The following is a 24,636-nucleotide window of genomic DNA, read 5'->3' on the forward strand; positions in this document are numbered from 1 at the left end:
AATGTAAGGTCTTTGCAGGGCTTGGAGAATGGAAAGGCTAAAGGGAGGGATCTGATTCTTTGAATAGAAAGAAGCTGTCTTTGGAGGAAAGATCTGGTTGTTATTTATCTTACCCCATGGGACATGTCTGTAAATCACAGCACAGAGCTTCTACTGTGATGCTAAGAACAATTCCTAATGCCCAGGGCAGAGACATGTTGGAGTAGGTTTGTGAGCTGTGAAGTCTCCATTGCTGCACCCTGCACAAGCCAGGTTGTACAAATACCTGTCAGGGATGGCTGCACAGGAATTGGACCTGCTGTAAGGACACCTCACACCACAGCAGGTTGCTCACACCACCTCCAGCCTGGCTGCAAACACCTCCAGGCAGGAGGCTTCCACCACCTCCCCGGGCAACCTGTGCCAGGCTCTCACCATCCTCATGGGGAACAACTTCTTCCTCACATCCAATCTCAATCTCCCCATTTCTGGTTTTGCTCCATCCCCCCTACTCCTATCCCTCCCTGACACCCTCAAAAGTCCCTCCCCAGCTTTCTTGGAGCCCCCTGCAGATCCTGGAAGGCCACAATGAGGTCTCCTGGGAGCCTTCTCCTCTCCAGCCTGAACAGCCCCAGCTCCCTCAGCCTGTCTCTGTAGGAGAGGAGCTCCCTGTGACAGAGGAGTGACCTGACTGTGGGGCTTTCTTACTGCTGCCTTTGTTTTTTGCATGCAGTACTGGACAAAGCATCATTTTGTGGTGACATCTGGGGGCTCTGTAGAGGGTGAAAGAGTTGAGTGAAATGGTTAAGCTTTAAAAATGTTTCTGTTCCTAGGAACCAATTCAGCTGCAAAAGATGAAGTCTCTGATTTCAGCAGAGACCTTGTTTGGTTGTTTGTTTGCTTTCCTCTGGCTGAATATTTCATGTTACCTACTCCTCTGTTTGAGAAAGGGATTTGATTGCAGCCTGTGTTGAACATGTGGCATCCCCAGGCTGGAGTGCAGAGTGTTTGACTCCAACTGGTAATAGTTTCAGTTTTCATCACATAAATGCTCACACCACACTAAGCTTTTGTTGAAACTTGGGATATTGTGCCTTGGGATCCTCTGTGTTCACTGGCATTTAAAAGCAAGCCAGACTCCTTGGAGATGCCAGTGTGATGGGGTGGAGCTCACTCATGCATACACCTCTGAAGCATGGCCCAGAAAGATGCAGAGCCATGAGTCTGAGCCTCAACATGCTCCTTCCACACTAGAGCCCTGTCCACAAATACTGCTGCCTGTGCTCACAGGCTTGGCTCACCTCGTGCCTGAGAACCAGGCTTGAGACTTTGCAGTCCCTGGCTCACATCAGACCTCCTTAATGACAGCAAAGAACATGCTGAAACCTGCATTTTGTCTCTGCTGCTGTGTTTTCCTCCTGAGCAGCTGCCTCCCCCTGCCATTCAGTCACCCCTGCCCATGCTCTTATGCCCATAGCCTTGCTGGGGTGGGGGGATGCAGGGCTGCCCCTTTCAGAACAGACCCCCTTTGGGTTCACTCTCTGTTGGGGAGGGGTTCTGGGATTGTTTGCTCTCAGGAGCAAGAGGAGAGAGGTTCAGGGGTGCTCAGTGGTAGTGGCAGGAAAGGTCTGGGACACTCCATCAGGCAGGGGTGGTGGGGGCTAACATACAGAGACTGCCACTGCAGGAGTGCTGTGATTCACTCAACCTTTGTGGCAGTGCCAGCCCAGCACACTGCCTGTAGAGCCTCTTCCCTAAGGGGTCTACATGCTTGGAAGCCAGAATGGGCTTTGATGCACTTTGATTTGAGGCTTCCCTTAGGGAAGCAGCTGCAGAGGCTGATGCTGAAACAGCCATAGCTACATCACTCTGCCTTGGTTTGGGTTATTTTTGTATTGTCAACCAAGAGTGAGTTAAATTTTACCTACTGGGGAAAAAAGGAAGGCAGCACTTGCAGATGGTTTCCATACAGCTGACAATGGCTTGGAGGAGTTGTGAGTGCCCTGATAGCTATTGCTAGTGTGGCTGTGCTGTGTCTCTAACCTGCATGCAAGTGAAGAGAGCTGGGTGAGGGCTCCTCAGTTTAAGAAGGACATTGAGGGACTTGAAGGTGTCCAGAGAAGGGCAACAAAGCTGGGGAGGGGTCTGGGGCACAGCCCTGGGAGGAGAGGCTGAGGGAGCTGGGGTTGATAGCCTGGAGAAGAGGAGGCTCAGGGGAGACCTTGCTCTCTCCAGCTCCCTGAAGGGAGGTTGTAGCCAGGTGGGGGTTGGTCTCTTCTCCCAGGCAAGCAGCAGCAGCAGAACAAGAGGACACAGTCTCAAGCTGTGCCAGGGGATGTTTAGGCTGGAGGTGAGGAGAAAGTTCTACCTAGACAGAGAGATTGCCCTTGGGAATGTGCTGCCCAGGGAGGAGGTGGAGTCCCTGCCCCTGGAGGTGCTCACGAAAGGCTTGGATGAGGCACTTGGAGCCATGGTTTAGTTGTCAGGAGGTGTTGGGTAAAGGTTGGGCCTGATGACCTCTGAGGTCTTTTGCAAGCTGGCTGATGCTGTGGTTCCTTGTTTCTCCACTGTGGACAGAGAGGAGCACTGGGGCTTTCCACTGCCTCCTGGTCTGCTGTGCTCCCTCCTGCACCAGTGCAGGGCCAGGTTGTGTTTCTGCTGTCTTCAGCCCAGAACAGGTGGCAGAGGGGCAGCTGAGCTCCCCCTGGAGAATCCTCTGAACTCTTCTCACAAGCTCTTGGTTTTGGTTTCATGTTGGGAAGCGGAGTCTTCACATTGCATCTTTGCTGGTTCTGCTGTCGGTTCTGCTGCTGGTGCAGGTTCTGAAGGCTTTCTGCTGGGATGAAGATGTCAGTGTAGAGAGCAGCTAATCATCCAGGCTGGCTGGGCTGCAGGAGGTGGAGGAGTGGCAGGGGGGCTGGCTCAGTGCCGGAGCAGTGCCTCAGCCAGCACATTCCCTGCCCCTGCCCCAGTCCCAGAGCATTTCTGTCTTCACTTTGTATTTGCAAGCCTCCATCTGGAGCACTGAGCAGCTGCCAGTGGAGCTTCTCGGGCAGAAGGAAATTGAAGAACTAGCAAGGCCACAAGAGCAGCTTCTGGGAAGTGCATGGTTGGCTGGGCCCAGATGCCTGGGTAGGGGCAGGAAGCCCAGAGAGATCAAGAGAAACATCCATCAAAGGGAGCAATGGAGGACGTGGGCAGGGGGGCTGCAGAGAGGGAGGAGGCTGATGGCTTTGATGTGTAGCTCTCGCTTGGTTAAATGCAGGAGTTCATTTCCTGCTGATGGGTCTGCCATGGGATTAGCAGATTTGGGTTAGTAGAAAGCCTGGATCTGCTGTAACAGCAGGGAGTCAGACTAACCCCTCACTTTCTGCTCATGTTTTCCCTTGCACTGCTGTGTTTGCCACCCAGCAGAGCAGGAGCTCTGAGCCTGCTGGCTTCGGGGTCGGTGCCTGGGGAGGCCGTGCTGGAGCGGAGGGCCAGGAGGTTGTTCCTGGAGGGCAGGCACTCTGCTGGCTCTCTGTTGGAAGGAAAGACTCCATCCCTGAGCATCAGTTCTCCTCTCCCCAGCAGGATCTAAGTGTGTTAGACCCAAAGGCCCTGGGTAGCCTGGCTTAAGGCTGGCATGCCCAGGGAAAGCCGCTGCAGGTAAGCAGAGCTGGGGAGATGTGGGCAGGAATCTCGCTCGCTTCTGAGAGCTCTCTGCAGGTTGGTCAGGCTGTGACTAGCCAGTGTTGGGCTTGCAGAGTACAAAGAGATGAAAAGGAGAAGTGTTTATTCTTCATCTGCAGATGCAACTTGCTGTGCAGATTGCTGAATCTTGTGCTGAACTGTGTGAGGGAAGAGAGACTCTTTGTGCCGGCTGCTAAATCAGCAAACCGGTTGCAGGCACACACACACAAATGTAACTGAAAATAAATCACCCAGCCTGGCATTTTCCATGGGGCTTATGTATTCTGAAAGACTCCATCTCCTCAGGGAAGAGGCAGGCATTAGAAACTTGAGTGCTGGCTCCTGGCTGGTGTGCAGAGCTGTGGGGTTGGAAGCGAGTGTGGGTGAAAGCTGGTTGGTTTGCCCCTTGCTTCCCCTGCCTTTGACCAGAGGCAGAGTGCTGGCCCAAGTGACAGGATCCCTTCCAAGGGTAATCAATAACTCTTAATATTTTGCTGACATTATCTGCCAAAGTGTTGGCAGAACAGGCAGCAAGTGGGGCTGAGGGGTGAGGTCCCAGGAAATCCTGGCTGAGCCTTATTTACCAAGCCACTGCAGAGGAGCCCCTTGCCAGCACAGCATGTGTTTTGTGGCCACTCCAAATGCTTCAGTGCATTTGGAAGGGACAAGTGTAGCACTTGGGTTCTCACTGGGAAAACACCCAAGGAAGCCTGGAGGGAGAGCAGGAGCCCCTGGAGGGCTCTGAGGCACAGGGGATGCAAGACTGCAGGTTTGAACTTCTCTGTTACCTCCTGAATGTGAAAAGCTTAGGGGCTGATGGGTGGGGTTGAGGTACCCATGACCATGGGGTTGATGTGCTCACACACACAGGGTCACACACAGGATGTGAGGGTTGGAAGGGACCTCAGGAGAGCATCCAGTCCAACCCCCTGCCAGAGCAGGACATAGAACCCAGCACAGGGCACACAGAACACATCCAGATGGGGCTGCAAAGGCTCCAGAGAAGGAGACTCCACAACCTCTCTGGGCAGCCTGCTCCAGGGCTCTGGGACCCTCCCAGGGCAGAAGTTCCTCCTCATGCTGAGCTGGAGCCTCCTGTGCTGGAGTTTCCATCCACTGCCCCTTGTCCTGTCCCAGGGAGCAAGTGAGCAGAGCCTGTCCCCTCCCTGCTGACCCCCAGCCCTCAGCTATTGATAGACATTGATCAGATCCCTCTCAGCCTTCTCCTCTCCAGACTGAACAGCCCCAGGGCTCTCAGCCTCTCCTCCCCAGGCAGTGCTGCAGACCCTCAGTCATCCTGGTAGGCTTCTCTTGGACTCTCCCCAGCAGATCCCTGTCCCTCCTGAGCTGGGGAGCCCAGCACTGGATGCAATGTTCCAGGGGAGGACTCAGCAGGGCAGAGCAGAGGGGCAGGAGAACCTCCCTGGCTCTGCTGGCCACACTCTGAATGCCCCCCAGGATCCCATTGGCCCTCCTGGCCCCCAGGGCACATTGCTGTCCCATGCAGAACTTGTTCCCCACCAGCACTGCCAGGTCCCTCTCCCCAGGGCTGCTCTCCAGCAGATCCCCTCCTAAGTTGTGCTGGGTTTGAGTCTCTTGCAGGTGTTCCCTGAGTCTTGGGGTCTCAGCTAATTCTGGCTGACAGAGGCTGTATTAAGCATGGCCAGAGGCTGTATTTTAGGGCAGCTCTGCCTGGAGCACTGTCAGTGTGTTTTACTGAGCCTTTCACAGTGGGTTCTGGGGACAGTAACTTCCAGGAGGTACCTGGCTTGCTTTGCAGCTCCAGGCAGGCTGTCAGGATGGGTTCCTTCTCCACCAGCAGCAGACAGGAGGCCTTTGTGCTTTGCAGCAGTGCTTGGTTTGAGGTGAGCTGGTAGCAGTGCTTTTAGACAGGCTGTTTGCATCCATGCATGCAAAGCTTCACCTCAGGTGTCCTTTCTCTCTGGAACCCTTGGCCTTGTTCTCTCAGTCACCTGTCCTGGAATCAAGGGCACTTGATCCTAGGAGGGGAAAAAAGCCTCCAACTCATTGCTGTGCCTTTGTCCCTTGTGCTTGTAGCAGAGCTGACAGAGAGTAAATCTGCAATTTATTATTGTCACATCTCTTCTTGCCAGCCAGAAATGCATCTAAATAAAGCCTGAGTACCCTTTGGAGCTCACAGCTCACTGCTTTAATCTTAGTGACTCCCTCACAGCCCTGAGAGCTGTTGGATTCCCCCCCAGCCCTTCCCAAGCCAGCTGCAGGGCCCAGCTTTTGCCTGCAGGTGACACAGTGGCCACTTAAAGCAGCTTCACATCCACCCCCAGCTGCTGCTTGCCCTCAGACCTGGGAGCTGCTACCAGAAACTGCTGAATGCTTTGTGAAGAGTTTTGCTCTGGCAAATGTCTGCACTGAAACCCTGGCAGTGCTCTTGCAGAGAGATCTCTGCCTGGCAGTTACAGCCTCATGCAGAGAGCAGGCCTGCAGGGCTGGGTGCTGCTGGAGGTTCTGCAGTGGTCATGCAAGACCCTTGTAAGGGACAAGGGGATGGAATCAGAGAAGGCTTAGAGTTGGAAGTGACCTTTGAAGGTCATTTAGTCCAACCCCTCTGCAATGAGCAGGGACACCTAGGTCACCTTGCTCAGAGCTGCCTTCAACCTGGCCTTGAGTGTGTGCAGGGACTGAGCTGCTCCACCTCTGGGCAGCCCATTCCAGGGGTTCCTAACTCTCACTGATAAAAATCTCTGACCCAAACTGCTTTGGCACTGAGCAAATGCCCTGAAAGCTTTGGGGCTCTGCTTTGCTTTTCCTCTTCCTTGTGGCTTTGCTGACAGTCTGTGCCCAGGTGGCAATCCCTTCCTCTCCTCTGTGTGTTTGAGCAGTGCTGTACAGGAGCATGCCTGGGGGGATAGATACACAGGCACTGCATTGCTTGAGTTTGTGTTCACACCCTGTTCTCCCCAGGCTGGACAGGAATACAGAAGAGGCTTCAACTAGAGCAGAGCAGATTGAGATTGGATGTTAGGAGCAAGTTCTTCACTGTGAGGCTGGTGGGACACTGGCACAGGCTGCCCAGGGGGGTGGTTGGGGCCCTTTCCCTGGAGATATTCAGGGTGAGGCTGGATGAGGCCCTGGGCAGCCTGATCTAGCTGGGAATCATAGAATCAATAAGGTTGGAAAAGACTTCAGAGCTCATCCAGTCCAACCTAGCACCCAGCACCTCCTGACAACTCAGCCATGGCTCCAAGAGCCACAGCCAAGCCTGTTTTGAACACCTCCAGGGATGGGGACTCCACCACCTCCCTGGGCAGCACATCCCAGTGGCCAATCTCTCTGGCTGGGAAGAACTTTCTCCTCACCTCCAGCCTAAACCTCCCCTGGCACAGCTTGAGACTGTGTCCTCTTGTTCTGGTGCTGGTGTCCCTGCTGAGTGTGGGGAGGTCAGACTGGATGGGCTTTGGAGTCCCTTCCAGCCAAGTGCAAGTCCTTAGCAGCACTCCTGTTTCTGAAGGGGCTGCTTTCATGTTGCACAGCGATGAAGCTCTGCTTAAAACAAGGTGGGGGCCCTCCAAGGCTCTGGGAGTCCCTTGGCTCTGTGCTGATCTCTCCTGTCAGCAGTGTTTGTCTCTGCTGCCCAAGGTAGGAAGTTTGGAAGAATAAATTGAGAAATAAGTGATCAATTTATTACATGAAGCAGGACTCTGTCTGCTCCTTCCTCAGTGATTTGTAGCAGTCAGAGGCTCTTCCAGAGCAGCACTGCAGCCTTCTTGCAAGTGTCTGAATTGCTTGCCCTGACACAGGCTGCTCTTCAGAGCAGATCCTCTCAGTGTGTGCCTATTGCTGCAATAATTGTGTGATCCTCTAATTGCATTCAAGGACTTGGGAAGGCCTTGAGATGAAACTGTAGTTAAAAGAGAAATACTTCCTGAAAGGCTGAGCCCCTGGAAGGGAACTTCCTGATGTTGCTGTGAGGTACTGAAGCTTTGTCATTTGGAGAAGGAGGTGGGTGTTCATTTCTTTGGTCCCTGTGCTGTGCAGTCTGAGTTGTCTGGCATGGGGAACTTGAGTCTGCCCTGTGCCCAGCACTGCTCAGGCCACACCTTGAGTCCTGTGTCCAGTTCTGGGCTCTCCTCAATCCAAGAAAGATGTTGAGCTGCTGGAAGGTGTCCAGAGAAGGGCAAGGAGGCTGGGGAGGGGTCTGGAGCACAGCCCTGGGAGGAGAGGCTGAGGGAGCTGGGGTTGCTTAGCCTGCAGAAGAGGAGGCTCAGGGGAGACCTTCTTGCTCTCTGCAACTCCCTGAAGGGAGGTTGTAGCCAGGTGGGGGTTGGTCTCTTCTCCCAGGCCCCCAGCACCAGAACAAGAGGACACAGTCTCAAGCTGTGCCAGGGGAGGTTTAGGCTGGATGTTAGGAAGAAGTTCTTCCCAGCAAGAGAGATTGGCCACTGGAATGTGCTGCCCAGGGAGGTGGTGGGAAGAACTTTCTGCTGGGTGCTGGGTGCCTGGGAGAAGAGAGTTTATCTAGAGCTGAATTGGCTTTCCTGCCTCCTCTCCATGTGGTATTTAGATCATGACTCCAAGCACAGACACATTGGATTACCTTAAAGCACAAAGCCCAAACAACCCCAAACATCCCCACCAGAGCCATGGTCTCTGTTCAGACAAGGTCAGGTCAGTCCCTTGTAGGAAATGATCTCATTCAAATGCTTTCATGAACGTGGAAGTTGCCCTCACTGTGCTTCCCCCCAGCTAAAAGCTTTCCACTGCAGAGCAGGGGTGGATGCCATGCCTGAGGCTTACCAAGTGCCTTGCAGGACTGAGTGTGTGGTGAGAGGGAGCAGGGAGCAGCAGTGCTCTGTCAGAGCATGGGGCAGCTGCTGGGTTTAAACTCTAGTTTTGGTTTCTCTTAAAGGAAACTAAGCTGTGGTGTTTTAAGAGGAGTGTGGCCAGCAGAGCCAGGGAGGTTCTCCCCCCCCCTCTGCTCTGCCCTGCTGAGACCTCACCTGGAATATTGCATCCAGCTCTGGGCTCCCCAGCTCAGGAGGGACAGGGATCTGCTGGGGAGAGTCCAAGGGAGGGCTGCCAGGATGATTGAGGGACTACAACACTGCCTGGGGAGGAGAGGCTGAGAGCCCTGGGGCTGTTCAGTCTGGAGAGCAGAAGGCTGAGAGGGATCTGATCAATGTCTATCAATAGCTGAGGGCTGGGGGTCAGGAGGGAGGGGACAGGCTCTACTCAGCTGCACCCTGGGATAGGACAAGGGGCAGTGGATGGAAACTCCAGCACAGGAGGTTCCAGCTCAGCATGAGGAGGAACTTCTGCCCTGGGAGGATCCCAGAGCCCTGGAGCAGGCTGCCCAGAGATGTTGTGGAGTCTCCTTCCCTGGAGCCTTCCCAGCCCCATCTGGATGTGTTCTGTGTGCCCTGTGCTGGGTTCTCTGCTCCTGCTGTGGCAGGGGGTTGGACTGGGTGATCTCCTGAGGTCCCTTCCAACCCTGACATCTGTGCTCCTGTGACTCCTCCTCCAGTTATGAGAGGGCCTTCTCTCCCTAGGCCAACCAGGTACTCTTCTCTCTGGCTTCCCTCTCAGTGTGGTTTGGGATGGGGAAAGCTGTTCCTGGGAGGTGCTGCTGGAGCAGCCCCTGTCCTGCTTGCTGTGCATGAGCTGGGGATGCACACGTGCCTCTCAGTGCAGGAAACTGCAGACCTGAGCAAAATTTGGACTGCAGCTGCTTGGACAATCTGCTGTCCCTTGCTGTAGCTCAGCTCTACAGCCCTGCTGAAAGGCCTCCTGAGTATAGGGTGCAGTAATGCCCCCCATTAATATTCCTGTGGGATCACCCCTTTCATGTATTCACCACCAATTGCAGAGGCCTAATAATAGGCTGAGCTCATAATGAGTGCTAGAAATTAGTAACTGCAGGAGAGGGAAATGTTGCTTTGGCTGCTAAAATTATTGCTAAGCCACAAGAAATTGAGTTGCTAACTGCTGCTGGGGCTTGGGTTTAGTGAGCAGTGCCCATGCCTGCACCTCACACCAGCTTGGCCTGCTTACAGCAGCAGGTTCTGCATTTAGAATCATGGAATAAACTGCTGGGTGGGGAGGGACCTCCAGAGGTTACCCAGCCCAGCCCCCTTGCAGTGAGTGGGACATGGGGCTGGAAGGGCCCTCAAGGCTCAGCCAGCCCCAACCCCCCTGCCGTGGCCAGGGACACCTCACACTAGGTCATGTTGCTCAAACCACATCCAGCCTGGCCTTCAGAACCTCCAGGGATGAGGTTCTACCTCCCCAGGTAGGTCAGGTTGCTCAGAGCCTCATCAGTCCTGACCTTGAGTGCCTGCAGTGCTGGGGCCTGACTGGTGCAACCCTCTCCCTTTCCTGGCCTTGTGGAAGGGAAGGCAGTGGTCAGGGGTGTGGGGAAGTGGTTAGGTTATTGACCACTCAGTGCTGCTGCCTGCTGCTGCTCAGTAAGTGACCCATAGGATACAGATCAGGATTCTGAGCTTCATGAGCTGTGGTGGCTCCACTTGCCCCACCAGCACAGGTGGGAAGTGGTTGAAAGGCTGGAGAGGATGAGAGGAGAGGGAACTGGGGAGTTACTTTGGCTGTCTCTGTGAGAGGGAGAAAAGTGCAGGTTGACCAGGGCAAGGCTGCAGCTGATCATCCTCTGCAAGCTCTTGGAGGTGGAGTTTTGAGGGTGTGAGACTTACAGATGAAACAGGAGGGAAGAAGGCTGGGGAGGGGTCTGGAGCACAGCCCTGGGAGGAGAGGCTGAGGGAGCTGGGGTTGCTTAGCCTGCAGAAGAGGAGGCTCAGGGGAGACCTTCTTGCTCTCTGCAACTCCCTGCAGGGAGGTTGGAGCCAGGTGGGGGTTGGTCTCTTCTCCCAGGCAAGCAGCACCAGAACAAGAGGACACAGTCTCAAGCTGTGCCAGGGGAGGTTTAGGCTTGATCTTAGCAAGAAGTCCTTCCCAGACAGAGAATTGCCCTTTGGGATGGGCAGGGAGGTGGTGGGGTCAGCATCCCTGGAGGTGTTCAAGAGCAGCCTGGGTGAGGCACTCGGTGCCATGGTCTGGTTGATCAGTTAGGGGTGGGTGAGTGGTTGGGCTTGGGGATCTTGGAGGTCTCTTCCAAGCTGGCTGAGTGTGTGAGGAGCCAGGGCTGAGGCAGAGCTCCCTGAGCAGGGCAGTGGTCTTCGAGCAGAACTGTTTCCGTGCCGAGAGCACAGGGCTGGGCTCCTTTCCTGGTCTGCTTGAGGCTGGTTTTAAAGCAAACCAAGAGTGTGCGCTTCTGAGAGACCCCCAGAGCTCCCCACAGTGGAGCAGTTACCTCCGGGAGTGGCTGGGTGGAAGCCCCCAGCCTGTGCTTTGGGGTAGCCGAGGCTGATCAGGCAGTTCATTACCGCTCCGAACCCCAGCGTGCCTGGGCAGGTCTGTTAAACGGGCTGCTGCAGAGGAACATCGAGTCCCTTTGTGCACAGGCAAGGATCTTGCAAGAAGAAAGAAACCTCATTTAGGCAGGACAGTGTGGGAAGTGTTCAGCTATTAAAATAGCAATGATGGTTGCCAGCCTTTTTAACTGGTTCCTCTTCAGCCTGGAGAGCTGCCGCAGAGCATGAGCAGCCTTGAAAGCTCCCGGCAAGGGAGCCTGATTCAATGAGACAAAGCTTTGTGGAGCTGCAGTCTGAACTTTACAACTTTCTCACAGCTCTGAAATTACCTTTGGTCAAGGTACTACGAGACAGGAATTTGAGATTAGAGTCCGGGGGGGTTAACAGAGCAGTCCCTGCTCGGCTCACCGCGGGAGTGGGTCCAGAGCAGCCGACTGCAGAGACTGCTTTGCCTTTCTCCTGGGGGGCTGGGGTTTGGGGGGTGTTTTGCTTTGTTTTCACTGAATCACAGAGTGATAGGGCTTGGAAGGGGCCTCAGGAGCTCATTCAGTCCAACCAGAGCAGGGTCACCCAGAGCAGCTCACACAGGAACACATCCAGGTGGGTTTTGAATCTCTCCCCAGAGGGAGCCTCCACAGCCCCCCTGGGCAGCCTGCTCCAGGCCTCTGCCACCCTCACAGGGAAATAATTCCTCCTGTTTCCATGGAGCTTCCTCTGCCTCAGCTTCCACCACTGCCCCTGGTGCTGGCATTGGGCATCCCCCAGCAGAGCCTGGCTCCAGCCCCTGGGCACTGCCCCTGCACAGCTTTATCAGCATCACTGGGGTCACCCCCAGGCTCCTCTCCAAGCTGCAGACCCTCAGCTCCCTCAGGCTCTCCCCATCAGGAAGATGTTCCACTGCCTTCAGCATTGCTGTGGCTCTGTGCTGGACTCTCTCAAGCAGTTCCCTGAGGTCCTTCTTGACCTGAGGGGCCCAGAACTGGACACAGTATTCCAGATGTGGCCTCAGCAGGGCAGAGTAGAGAGGGAGGAGAACTCTTTTGACCTACTGACCACAGCCCCTCTCATCCACCCCAGGCTGGCATTTGGTTGTTTGGTTTGGTTTGGTATAAGCAGCAAATGCCTTTAGAAGTTGTTCTGAAGGTTGGAGGGGCTCTGATGGTCTTGGAAGTCACTGCTCAGCAAATGTTTGAGGTCCACAGGCCCTGCAGGGTCCTGTCCTTCCCTGCTCTGTAAGCAGGAGCTGCAGGACTTGCTCTTCCCCATCACTTCTGAGGTGGTGCCTTTCCCTGCTCTCTGGGGCTGAATGGGTCACTGTCTGTAGCTAAGGGAGGGAAGCATTTGTCAGGTGCTGAGCCCTGCCTGCTGATAAGGAAACCCAACCAGCAGACAGTTCTGTGCCCCCCTGGCTGAAGTCCTCCTTTGTTGTTCAAGCAGCACAAAGCCCTCACCCCTCTCATGCTGGACAAAGGTTTGGGTTTGCTGCCTGTGAGGACACCCAAGCACACAACACACTGGGGTTATTCAGCAGTGCTCTACAGAGAGAGAGGCAGACAAGGAGAGCAGCAGTGTTGGCTTGGGCAGGCCTGGAGCTGGGCTCTGCTTGGCTGTGGTCTTCCCCAGGCAGACCACGGGGCCTGCCTTCAGCAGGGCTCTGTGTGCACAGCCTGCAGTCTGCAGGCAGGAAGCTCTTCCCCAGGAGCACCAAGGGCTTGTGGGTGGCAACTGTGGGATCCCTGGGACTGTTCTTACTGCATTCCAGCTCTGTGCAATACTCCCAGAGCAGCTTGCTGCTATGCTTACAGTGGACTCTGCTCCTCCCCTTCTGTGCTCCTCAGACTCAGTATTTCCTTCTGCTCTCTTTCCTTTTGTTCTTGGTGTTGGGTTTTTCCAGTGCTGACAAGGAGAGCTTCCTTCAGAGCAGTGTGCAAATGCTCTCCAGCCTGTTCTGTGGCTCCCAGCTAGCCTGTCAGCTGGGAGCCTGAGGGGGTCCTGGGGAGGGCAGCTGGGGGTGCTGGAGAGGGCCCTGGCTGCAGCCTGTAAGGCAGCAAAAGGTAGAAACAGTGAAGGCTTAGGAAGTGGTGTTCAGACTTGTACTGGCTGAAGGCAAGTGTTTGCAAGGTTCAGCCCCTGGGCTGCTGAGATTCCAGCCTGGGAGCTGGAAACTCCTCAGGGCAGCCTTCATTTGCCGTGGCTGCTGGTGTGCGGTGCCGAGCCGGCAGGGCCCCTGCGCGGCAGGCTCCGAGCGCTGCCAGCACCCCTGTGCTCACCCTGCCCTCATCCTGCTGAGAGAGCTTGAGCTGCAGCTGCTGCTTCTCTGGTCAGCCAGAGTCTGGGCACTACAGGGACAATCCCAGCAACAGCCAGGCTGGAACAGGGCCTCAGCACCACCAGCTCCAGCCCAGAGCCCTGCTCTGCAAGGCTCACCCCTAACCCACAGCCCCAAGCACCACAGCCAAACCACCTTCCAACACCTCCAGGCTTGGGCACTCCACCACCTCCCTGGGCAGCACATTCCAGTCCCTGACCACTCTTGCCATCACAAAATTCTTCCTCCTGTCCAGTCTGAACCTCCCCAGTGGCAGCTTGAGGCCATTCCCTCTGTTCTGTCACTAATTCCCTGTGAGCAGAGACCAGCAGCAGCCTCTCCACAAGGTCCTTGCAGGGAGCTGTAGACAGCAATGAGGTCTCCCTCAGCCTCCTCTTTTCCACACTAACCATCCCCAGCTCCTTCAGTCTCTCCTCATCAGATTTATCCTCCAGGCCCTTCCCAGCTTCCTTGCCCTGCTCTGCCCTGGCTCCAGCACCTCCACATCTCTCTTGGATTGAGCTGCCCAAGCCTGGACACAGCACTCCAGGTGTGTCCTCCCCAGAGCTGAGCCCCAGGGGACAATCCCCTCCCTGCTCCTGCTGGCCACAGCATTGCTGACCCCAGCCAGGATGCCTTTGGCTTTCTTGGCCCCCTGGGCACACTGCTGGCTCCTGTTCAGCTGCTTGCCCATCAGCACCCCCAGCTCCCTTCCTGCCAGCAGCTTTCCAGCCACACTTCCCAAGCCTGTGGAGACTGACAGCTCTGGGCTGCTCCTCCAGCCTGTGCCTGGGGTGCTGTGAATGTCCTGGGAGCCATCTGGAGCCAGGCAGGGCAGTGCCCTGCTGTATCTTGTCTGTTCCTGCAGCCTGCCCCCACACTGCTCACACATTCCCAGGCATGCAATATTTCTCTTCCCCCTTTCCAGCTCCCCTGGTGCAGGAGGATGTCATAGCTGTGGTGGCTTTAAAATAGAGCTTGGGAATGAAGGAATTAACTCTGCAAGTCAGGTGCTGTTTGGTGTCCTCAGAGCAACCTGGTGAAAGGTTTGGGGTGATTGTGCCCTGATAGCAGAGGCTGTGAAAGCAGAAGTGGGAGCTGCTGGCTGGGATATTGCATTCATTCATGCTTCCTAATTTCCTTTCCATCTCCAGCCCCAAAAGACAAGATCTGAGATTTGCTTCTCTTTGCTCCTGGTGAGTCAGAGCACAAAGGAGCAGGCTGCACTGTGTTTTGCAGCAGGGGCAGGCCTGTGCTTTGTAGCAGCAAGAGTAGTCTGTGCTTCGTGCTGCAGTGCATATGGGCTCCTCTCCCTCTTCACAGGAGAAGGCCAAGGGAGAAGGAGGGGGCAGGCAGGGCTGGGGCAGGCAGGGCTGGGGGCAGGCAGGGCTGGGGGCAGGTAGGGCTGGGGGAGGCAGGGCTGGGGGCTGGCAGGGCTGGGGCAGGCAGGGCTGGGGGCAGGCAGGGCTGGGGGGAGGCAGGGCTGGGGCAGGCAGGGCTGGGGGCAGGCAGGGCTGGGGGCAGGCAGGGCTGGGGCAGGCAGGGCTGGGGCAGGCAGGGCTGGGGCAGGCAGGGGGCTGCTCTGAGCCTGTGCAGGTGGCTGTTCTGAGGAGAGCCAGCACAGCCACTTCTGCAGAACTCCTGGGGGCATTTGAAGAAGCAGTGATTTGGAAGTAAGGACATGGTGCTGGTCAGGACAGACTGGGGCAGGAGGTGTTAGAAAGCAGCCCTCTGGGGAAGGATTTGGGGGTGCTGGTGGAGGAGAAGCTGGCCAGGAGCAGGCAGGGTGAGACTGCAGCACAGAAGGCAGATCCCATCCTGGGCTGCATCCAAAGCAGCAGAGCCAGGGAGGGGATTCTGCCACTCTGCTCTGAGAGACCTCACCTGGAGTGCTGTGTGCAGGTCTGGAGCCCTCAACACAGGAAGGACCTGGAGCTGATGGAGAGGGTCCAGAGGAGGCCATGGAAATGCTCAGGGGGTTGGAGCAGCTCTGCTGCAAGGACAGGCTGAGGGAGCTGGGGGTGTTCAGCCTGGAGGAGAGAAGGCTCCAGGGAGACCTCATAGCAGCCTGGCAGGACCTGAGGCAGAGCCACCCCCTGGGAACATTCCTGAGCCAGGGGGGATGAGCCAAGGTCCCATGGAGCTGAGCAGCAGCGAGGTGCAGGTGGAGGTTGTGGAGTCTCCCCCTCTGGAGATACCAGAACTGACCTGGAAGTGTTGCTGTGCAGTCTGGTGCTGGTGAGCTGCCCTGGCAGGGGGCTGGACTGGGTGGTCTCTCAAGGTCCCTTCCAGCCCCTGCCACCCTGTGATTCGGTGTGAGGGTGCTGAGGAGGCCCCAAGAGGGGCTGTGAAGGGTTGGGAGGTCTGCTCTTTGCAGAGCTCCAAAGAGCTCAGGGTGGGGGGTCATCTGGGCAGCTGGCAGAAGCAGACCTCCTGCAGAGGGGCCACTGAAAGGCTGGGGGTGCCCACATGATGAACTGGCACATGCCCAGAGGAGGGGAGCCTGGGTCTGACTGCTCTGGCCTGCAGCAGAGGAACAGGCAAAGAAGCTGGGGGGCAGCCTGCTGAAAGTGCAGCACATGTTCCCTTCTCCAGGGTTTGCCCCCTGAGCTGCTCCCCAGGACGCTCAGACCCAGCAGATCCCCAGGCCTGGAAGGAGCTGAGGTGGCTGTGGCTGAAGAGCCCAGCCAGTGGCAGCTTGGGTTGGAGGACATTTTGGAGGTGGCAGGGCAGAGGAAGGGCTGGGGAGGCTAATCCTGTGCAGGTGTCTGCAGGCTTCAGCTGCCTCCTGTGCAGCAGTGCCTGAGTTCACCCTCACAGGGGAGGCTGAGCTGAGCTGCCTGCTCACTGCCCTGGGCCCACCCTGTCCTCTTCCACCTGGGCCACACTTTCCTCAGCCAGAGCTCAGCCTGGGGGGTTGGGGAGTCATGGCTTCATGGTGCTGCCCCTGGGGAGGTGCAGCTTCTCTCTGCACTGGCTGGGTGTCTTGCCTGGCTTGGTTCCCCCGTGGCAGGAGCTAGAGGCTGGCTGGCTCTCCCCACCCACCAGGCAGTGGTGAGGAGCTCTGTTTCATTCTGGTGTTTCCTCCTTTGCCTCTTGCTGCATGTGAAGCTGCCAGCAGCATCTGCTGCCCCTGTGCCAGCCTCTGGCAGAGCAGCATGGGCTGGCTGTCACCTCAGGCTCTTTGCAGGCTGTGAGCTCAGATGGGCTGCTCCTGTCTGCAGCTGCACCAGCCCATTGCCTCTCCTCACAACAGGACAGTTCCTCTAGCCTCCCCTTTAGCTTTGAGCTGCTGAGAGCCTGGGGAAGCCTGTGGTGATCCCTTGGAAGACTGAAGTCACTTTAAGGGACTCTCTCTAGGAGCACTTGGGGCAGCTTGGCCACTGTCCTGTCCCAGGCAGTGGTGGAGTGACAGAGGTGAGGAGCCAGAAGGAACCCATCAGCAGTACTTGCCTCAGTGTGCACCCCTGGCAGCTCTGAGCAGCTCTGGAGGGCTGGGGGACACTTGGTACCCTGGCAGGTTCCTGCTGGCTTCCAGAGTCTTGGGAGTGAAAGCATTGACCCTGGAGCAGCAGAGGCACAGCAGGGAATCAGACTCACAGAATCATCCAGGTGGGAAAAGGTCTCAGAGGTCATCAAGTCCAACCTATGACCTAATACCTAACACCTCCTGCCAAGTGCCAGGAGGGCCTCCAAGTGCCACATCCAAGCCTTGTTTGAGCACCTCCAGGGACAGGGACTCCACCACCTCCCTGGGCAGCACATCCCCAGGGCCAATCTCTCTTGCTGGGAAGAACTTTCTCCTCACCTCCAGCCTAAACCTCCCCTGGCACAGCTTGAGACTGTGTCCTCTTGTTCTGGTGCTGCTTGCCTGGGAGAAGAGACCAACCCCCACCTGGCTACAACCTCCCTTCAGGGAGTTGCAGAGAGCAAGAAGGTCTCCCCTGAGCCTCCTCTTCTGCAGGCTAAGCAACCCCAGCTCCCTCAGCCTCTCCTCCCAGGGCTGTGCTCCAGACCCCTCCCCAGCTTTGTTGCCCTTCTCTGGACACCTTCAAGTCTCTCAATGTCCTTCTCAAACTGAGGAGCCCAGAACTGGACACAGGACTCAAGGTGTGGCCTGGGCAGTGCTGAGCACAGGGCAGGATGAGCTCCCTGCCCCTGCTGGCCACACTGCTCCTGCTGCAGGCCAGGATGCCCTTGGCCTCTTGCCCCCCTGGGCACCCTGCTGGCTCATGGACTCAGCCCCAGGTGGGAGACTGCTCTCTTGTGAGCAGCAGAGCAGGTGAGTGCTTGCCCCAGCCTGGGCCATGTGGCAGCTGGGAGGTGCTGGTTCCTCCTCAGCCCATTCCCCCCTGCCTGTGCCTCTGGGGAGGTGCTGGCCATGGGGGGGTGACCCTTGGGGGAGGAGGTGCAGCAGTTGTCAGCCAGCTCTGCTTCCTAACTGGGAACTCAGCTTCCAGCTGCCTGAAAGGCAGAGCCGTGGGATAGAGAGGGAAGGTGCAGGGTGCTGAGGCTGCCAAGCTTGGACAGGGAGTTTGCTCGGTACCGGGAGGGCTGCCGGCAGCGCAGGGTAGGCATTGTGTGCTGACTGCGGGGAGCCTGCGGGCTGCTAAAGAGCATCAATTAACCATACGGGAGGAGGCTATTGAGTGTTCTCACAAGCACCCGGGGTGTGAAGAGGAAAGAATATTACTCGAAGGTAACCCTCAGAGAGTTTGCAGCTATTGAAGGCTCCAAATGGCAACGGGAGTATTTGTGGCCATGCATATGCTTGCAGAGCTCACCGGAGAGCAGTGCCAAAAACACAACAAACACCCAGCCCTGGCTCCAGATTGTGCTGCCATGCAGTAAACAGTGCTCTGCTGAGCTGCTGCTCTCCCCTCTGAGTCAGGGTGCTGAGATTTCCCCTGTTACATTTATCTGATGTTGTCCCAGGGAGTCTGTTTCCTCTTCAGGAGACAGCAATATGCAGTGCCCTCCTTCTCCTTGGGTATCAGAGTTTGTGCTGCTGCTGGACCTGGGGGTGCTGATGGGCAAGCAGCTGAACAGGAGCCAGCAGTGTGCCCAGGGGGCCAAGAAAGCCAAAGGCATCCTGGCTGGGGTCAGCAATGCTGTGGCCAGCAGGAGCAGGGAGGGGATTGGACCCTGGCACCCAGCTCTGGGGAGGCCACACCTGGAGTGCTGTGTCCAGGCTTGGGCAGCTCAATCCCAGAGAGATGTGGAGGTGCTGGAGCCAGGGCAGAGCAGGGCAAGGAAGCTGGGAAGGGCCTGGAGGATAAATCTGATGAGGAGAGACTGAAGGAGCTGGGGATGGTTAGTGTGGAACAGAGGAGGCTGAGGGAGACCTCATTGCTGTCTACAGCTCCCTGCAAGGACCTTGTGGAGAGGCTGCTGCTGGTCTCTGCTCACAGGGAATTAGTGACAGAACAGAGGGAATGGCCTCAAGCTGCCACTGGGGAGGTTCAGACTGGACAGGAGGAAGAATTTTGTGATGGCAAGAGTGGTCAGGGACTGGAATGTGCTGCCCAGGGAGGTGGTGGAGTGCCCAAGCCTGGAGGTGTTGGAAGGTGGCTTGGCTGTGGTGCCTGGGGCTGTGGGTTAGAGCAGGGCTCTGGGTTAGGCTTGGTGGTGCTGAGGCTCTGCTCCAGCCTGGCTGTTGCTGTGATTCTGCTCCCCTGACACCTGACTGGAAGGCCTTTGTCCTTGTCCTTGCAGCTGCTCCTGTTCAGGCTGCTGCTGTGAGTTAGAGCTCAGTGCTCTTCCATCATCTGCCTTGCACCATGGATAATGAAATCCTCCAGCTTTGGTGATGGAGAGTGTGAGAGCCTTTGTTTCTTGAGGAACACTTTTAATGCAGCCCTGCTCCTCTCCTGCCTCAGCTTAATGTGAAAGATAAATAACCTTCTGTGGCTCTGTTTGCTGAGTGATTTGGCTCCCTGTACATAATGGGACATTTTATTCCCATCCTGGATTCCAGCCTCAAATCCCCTTTGTGCAAACATCCTTTATCTGCTGGCAGTGGGGAGAGCAGGGAGCACTGAGCTGAGGGCTTTAAGCTTTGCTTCTTCTAACGTGGTGTTGGAGAAGTGGAGCCCCAGGTAGCCTCTTAGCCAGCAACAAAGAGGTGTCTGGGGGTTCCTTGGGGACTCTGGGACAGAGGCAGCCTTGCTTCTTGCTCAGGGGTAAAGACTGACTGCTCTTGGCTTCAACTCCTTGCTCAAGTCCCTGAGTCAGCAGAGGCCTCCTTCAGCAGCTGGCTCTGCACTGATAAAGCCTTGGGCAGGCCAGGGGGGACCCAGAGGCATTTATTCCTTTCCTGATCTGATTGATTTTGTGCTTAATCCTTCCTGAGCAGGGGTGGGAGTGGGGGGAGGATAACACATCAGAAGACCATGGAGAAGATTCCTTGGCTGCAAATCTGATGAAGATATTCTGATGAGAGATGTGGGGTGAGTGAGGGAAGCCCTGGTGAGGCTGGGGTGAGCAGGGAAGGTAGCTGCAGCGCTTCCCAGCCCGGGAGGAGGTAGTCTGATCCCCCAAGTGGCACATGAAGTGGTTTAGGCAGCAAAACCCTCTGCTGCCTGGAAAAAACCTTCTCTTTTTCTCTTCTCCAGCTGGCTTGACCCTGAGCACTTGCAGCTTGGCAGGGGCAAGGGCAGGAGAGGCTTTGTACAGTCTTGGAGCTCTTGTTCTTGCAGCTGGCTCTGCTGTGAGCTCTGGCTGAGCTGTGGTGCTTCAGAGAGAGGCCAAAATCCCCCTGCCTGCTGGTATCTTAATGAGGCTCTGCAGGCTTGCAAGCCCCTCGCCTGGGGCCGGGGAAGGGAGAGACCACAGAGTGGATTGAGGGCTGGAATGGAGTCTGGCTTAGGCTGAGCTTGACCTGAGCTGAACTTCGGCCGCGGGGCTCAGCCCTGGGGCTGCAGCAGAGCATTTCCTGGTTCGTTATTCTCACAGCAGGACACGATGGCTTGCTCCGGAGCTCAGTAACTCAAATCTGATCTTCTCAGGGCTTTGCCAGCTTTCCTCCCTGCCTTTTGGGGTCTACAGCAAGTGCTGTGCCTGTCTCCATCAGTGTGGCGTGGTTTGAGCTGGGGAAGCTTCCTCCTGCAGGGCTTGGTTGTGAGGGCTGAGCCGCTGGGTGACCTCCCTTCGAATCCTGCTCTCCTCTCCCTCGGGTTTGGTTCCTTGGCCTTGCTTGTATTGTGAAGCATGCACTCCACAGCTGTGCACAGGGTGCAGGAGGGCTCTGGGACTTGTGCAGGTGGCAGAGGCAGCTTTGCTTTGCCCTGGTGCTTGGGGGGATGGTTAGGGCTCAAGTCTGTCGAGTGGCTTTAATGGTTGCACTTGATGATCCCAGGGGGCTTCCCAACCTGAACGATTCTGTGCTGCTGTGACTTGGGAGTCATGCCTTGGAGGTCATCCCTCTGATTCTGTGGCTTGGAAGTCGTGTCTTAGCTGAGGGTCAGCTGGCACAGACCAGAGATTGGCTTGCAGTGGAAGATGGCACTTGCTCCTCCTTGGGGCAGGGGACTTGTGCCAGCCCCTGCCTGCTCCTCAGGCACAGCACTGTTCTGCTCCAACACTGCTGTGTGTTTTCTTCTCCTGTTCTTTGTTCCCAGGTGCTTGGGGCACCAGAGATGGCTTTACAAGTTGGGAGGGGGAGAGACAAGGAGAGGATCTAAGCTTCTAGTGTTCCTTCCCCTCCTTCCCCTCCTTCCCCTCCTTCCCCTCCTTGCAGTCATCTCACTGGGCTGTACTGGATGATCTTTCCAGGTCCCATCCAGCCCCTAGCATGCTGTGGTTCTGTGAAGCTTGGCTGCTTTTCTGGCTTAGCAGGGTCCCTCTCCCTAGGGATGTCTCCCCACTGACAGCTGCACTTGGAGGGGGGTCACTGACTCCATGTCTAACCACTGGTGGGGCTGGCAAGGCAATTGGTGTCTTGCAGCTTCTCCCAACCAGATTGTTAGAGAACATTCAATCAGATGCTCTGGAGAGGTCCCAGCATACCAGCTGCTTTTGTCAGCCAGTCTGAGGCTCTGTCCCAGGGGAAGCTTGGCTTTACTGGGCCTGTCTGCAGGGAAGTTGTGCTGCCTGCTGCTCCTTCTGGCCTTAGCCTCTGTTTCTGTGTCCCTGTCCCTGTTTGTTGCCCCATAGTGAGAGCTGAGCAATGTCCAGCTCCCAGTTGCCATCCCTGTGTGCTGGCCCTGCCAGGCAGAGAGAGCATTTGCAGCCTGCAGTAATGCTGTTACTCACCAGGTAGTTGATCTGCTGGGGAAAGGTGGTGGCTTAAAGCACAGCAGTGGTGAAGGCCACTCTGCTGGCTCTGCCTTTTTCCCCCTCCATGTGCTCTGCTCTGAAGCCAAGCCACCCACTCCTTGGTAAGAGAGTGCAGAGCCCTTGTGTGTTAGTCACCAGTGGAGCAGCTGGCAGACTCTGAATGCACAAACCAGAGGCTGCAGCAGCTTGCTGGCCCCTGGAGCTGCTGCCTGACAGCACAGGGTAGCTCAGCTCAGCTGGCAGGGCCATGCACTTAGGCTGCACTCACAGCTGGCTCTCTTCTTTGTGGTCCATCCTAGTCCAAACACCTCAGTCTGACAAACACACACACACAGACTCCCCTGCCAGGGGCTGCCCCAGCTCCCTCTGGAGCTCTCTCTGTGGTGTTCCCTGGAGGGAGGTTGGGGTTTGTGTTGCCACTGAAATGCAGCACAGACTTCCCCTGCCTTTCTCTCTTCTCTCTACAGGTGAAAACAAGAAAGGGAGAGCTGCAGAAGGAGGGGTTCCCTGCCACTGCTAGGAAGATCCAGGAGAGTGTGGAACTGAAGCTGCTAGACCTCACACACCTCTGTGCTCCAAACAGAAGCAAAGCTCATGGCTCATGCAGGCTGGTGTTCAGAGGCAAGCAGCCTGCCAGCCAGAGGGGCTTCAGCAGATCTGCATCCAAGGAGCCTGTTTCAGCTGTCAGTGCTGCAGAGGTGATCAGAGAGCTGCAGATGAGAGAGGCCAGCCTGCAGAGAGAGCTGAGGCAGCTGCAGGAGGAGTGCAGGCAGAGGCTGGATGAAATGGCAGAAGGGTTGGAGGGAGTGATTTGTGTCTCCCCTTGAGGAGAGAAGGCTGGTCTGAGGAAAGCAAAGGAATGGACTGGCTTGGCCAGAGGATGCTGTGCAGCCTGGCATGGGCAGAGCACAGGGGGAGGAACCAAATCTCATTGCTGACTTTTGAGCCTGGGAGTCATAACTCCTCCTGCTTTGTGACTGGTGCTGGGGCCATAACCTTGGGGGCTCTCTCTGGAGCTCCTTCATTGCTCACCTTGCCAATTAGCTTCTGCAGCAGGCCTTGGTGGGGCCCTTTCACCTTCTGGGCTCCCAGCTCTGCTGCCGAGCCCTGGGCCCTCTCCAGTGCTCAGCTGCTGGGCATGGCATACACTGAGGCTGCCCAGGCAGGGGCTGGCTGCATCCAGTGTTCTCCAGCAAATGGGAGAGTTCATTAGCCAGAACCAGAGAGAGAGCAGCTACTGAGAGCATGCCCCCAAGGAGGGTGCTCAGGACAGTGTGCTGCTTGAGCTCAGCTGCTCTGCAGAGTGGGGGCACCTCTGATGCAGTCAGCATGAAGCACAGCAGATGCCTCATCATAAACTAACCAACACACTGGCTTCATTTGCTGCTGTGATGCACTTGAAGTAGTTGGGCTCTCCAAGAGAGCCAACCAGAAACCCATTGCACCCAGTTATGAGTCCCAAGGAGGTAACTTAGGGATCTGCTAGGGGAAGTTTCTCCACAAGAAAAATCTGACCTTAATTTCCAAGCCTGGGGAGTCTGCAGGCTCTGCCTCTGGAGGCCTTTCCCCCTGGAGCACGCAGGTATCTTTCACTTGCCATTCCTCTCCTCCCCTCCCCTGCCTGCCTTTCCTCAAGGCATGGTTTCATCCTCTGCTGGTACAGTTGTCAGGAATAAAGCAGTGTTTTTGCAAGCCAGCTTTGCCTCTCCTGTGTGAGCTGCTGTGAGCTGGGCTGGGGCTCTGGCTGCTGCTGCAGCTGGGTGCTCTCACTGCTGACCAACCGCTCTGAGCTTGTCAGCAGCCAGATGGGAGGAACCTTGAGGAGCCTCTTGCCAGGCATCAGTGTGGTTGGTGCCCTGCAGGGAGGCCATCTGCAGCCTGGGGCTCAGGTCTCCTGGTTTCTGCTGCACCAACTGAACCACAGAGGCTTGCAGCCCCAGAAGTGAGTGGCAGTGGCTGCCAGGGCAGAGCCACGCCGGGGGGGCTGCCTTGCTCTGGTTGCTCCAAGCTGAAGGCAGCATTGCTGCTAGGTTGGGAGTGCAGAAGCTCAGTGGAAAGCTGAGTTGCAGGCAGCCTCTCCTCTGCATGGACCTGGTGCCTTGCCCCAGGACTAAGCTTGAGGGAGGCTAGTGAGGAGTGCAGCTCTCGGCTGGAGAGCTGCAGTGAGCCATGCAGGGCTGGGGCAGCCCCTGGGGGAGTGTTTGTGTGTGTGTGTATCAAGGCTGTCAGTCACAACCAGTGAGCAGGCTGGCAGCTGGCACTGGGGGTGGCAAACACAGCCCTGGAGCTGGGCTGGTGGCATCCATCTCTGGGTGGCCCTGGGCTGCTGCTCCTGGCAGAACAATGCTGGCCTTAAAAGGCCAGTCCAGATCACTTGGCTTTTCAAACCGTTTCTGTAGGTGAAGGGGATGAGCAGTCTGAAGCTGGTGCAGCCTGGGGAGGGAGCTGGCTCCCAGGGCTGCTGAGACTCAAGGCACATGGCCCATTCCTGAATGGGAAGGAAACATCATATCCTAGAGCTAACAGGAGAGGCAGCACCAGCCTCTCTCTGAGCATTTCCTTCAGCCTTTATCCAGGGGAATTTCCCTGCTGCCTCACAGTCAGATCTAAAGCGCTGCCCTCAAGAGCTCCTTTGCTCCTCCGGGAGTGCCAGCAGAGGAGCGTGGGCAAACGGGCTGCTGAGCGTGGTGAGAGCACTCAGAGTTGAGTGCAGGTCTGGCTGGTGCCTTGCTGAGCCTCAGCAGGGGTGGCTCAGGGCTGTGCCACTCTGTCCTGCTGCTGTGCCCCTGGCAGCAGTCGCTCCTGGCAGGCCCGGGGGCAGCACTGGCTGCGCCGTGCTTCAGCCTCCAGCCGAGGGTCCTGCTTGGGCACAGGCAGCAGCTGCCAGCCCCTTGGCCCTGCCTGACCCTGAGGAGCAAGTTCCCTCTGGTGGGCTGTGTCTGTGTGCCTGTGTGTGTGGTGGATGGAAGTGCCTGCAGCCAGCCCCGGGCAGCTGCCTGCAGCGCGTGGTGCGTGCCCAGGTGGCCCTGTGGGCAG

The 24,636-nt window shown here is 56.7% G+C and overlaps 1 protein-coding gene across 1 annotated transcript in view; it reads left to right on the top strand.

The window, feature by feature from the left end:
• Positions 1-22,787, top strand: part of TEDC1 (tubulin epsilon and delta complex 1) — an 87,828-nt gene extending 65,041 nt beyond the window's left edge. Inside the window, exon 8 of the mRNA XM_054165490.1 lies at positions 22,068-22,787. Coding sequence (XP_054021465.1) covers positions 22,068-22,427 — 360 coding nt within the window. The 3' untranslated portion in view covers positions 22,428-22,787. The remainder of the gene's footprint in view (positions 1-22,067) is intronic.
• The last annotated feature ends 1,849 nt before the right edge of the window (positions 22,788-24,636 follow it).

Source organism: Dryobates pubescens, chromosome 11 (genome assembly GCF_014839835.1).
Source record: "Dryobates pubescens isolate bDryPub1 chromosome 11, bDryPub1.pri, whole genome shotgun sequence".
Classification (NCBI taxonomy): domain Eukaryota; kingdom Metazoa; phylum Chordata; class Aves; order Piciformes; family Picidae; genus Dryobates; species Dryobates pubescens.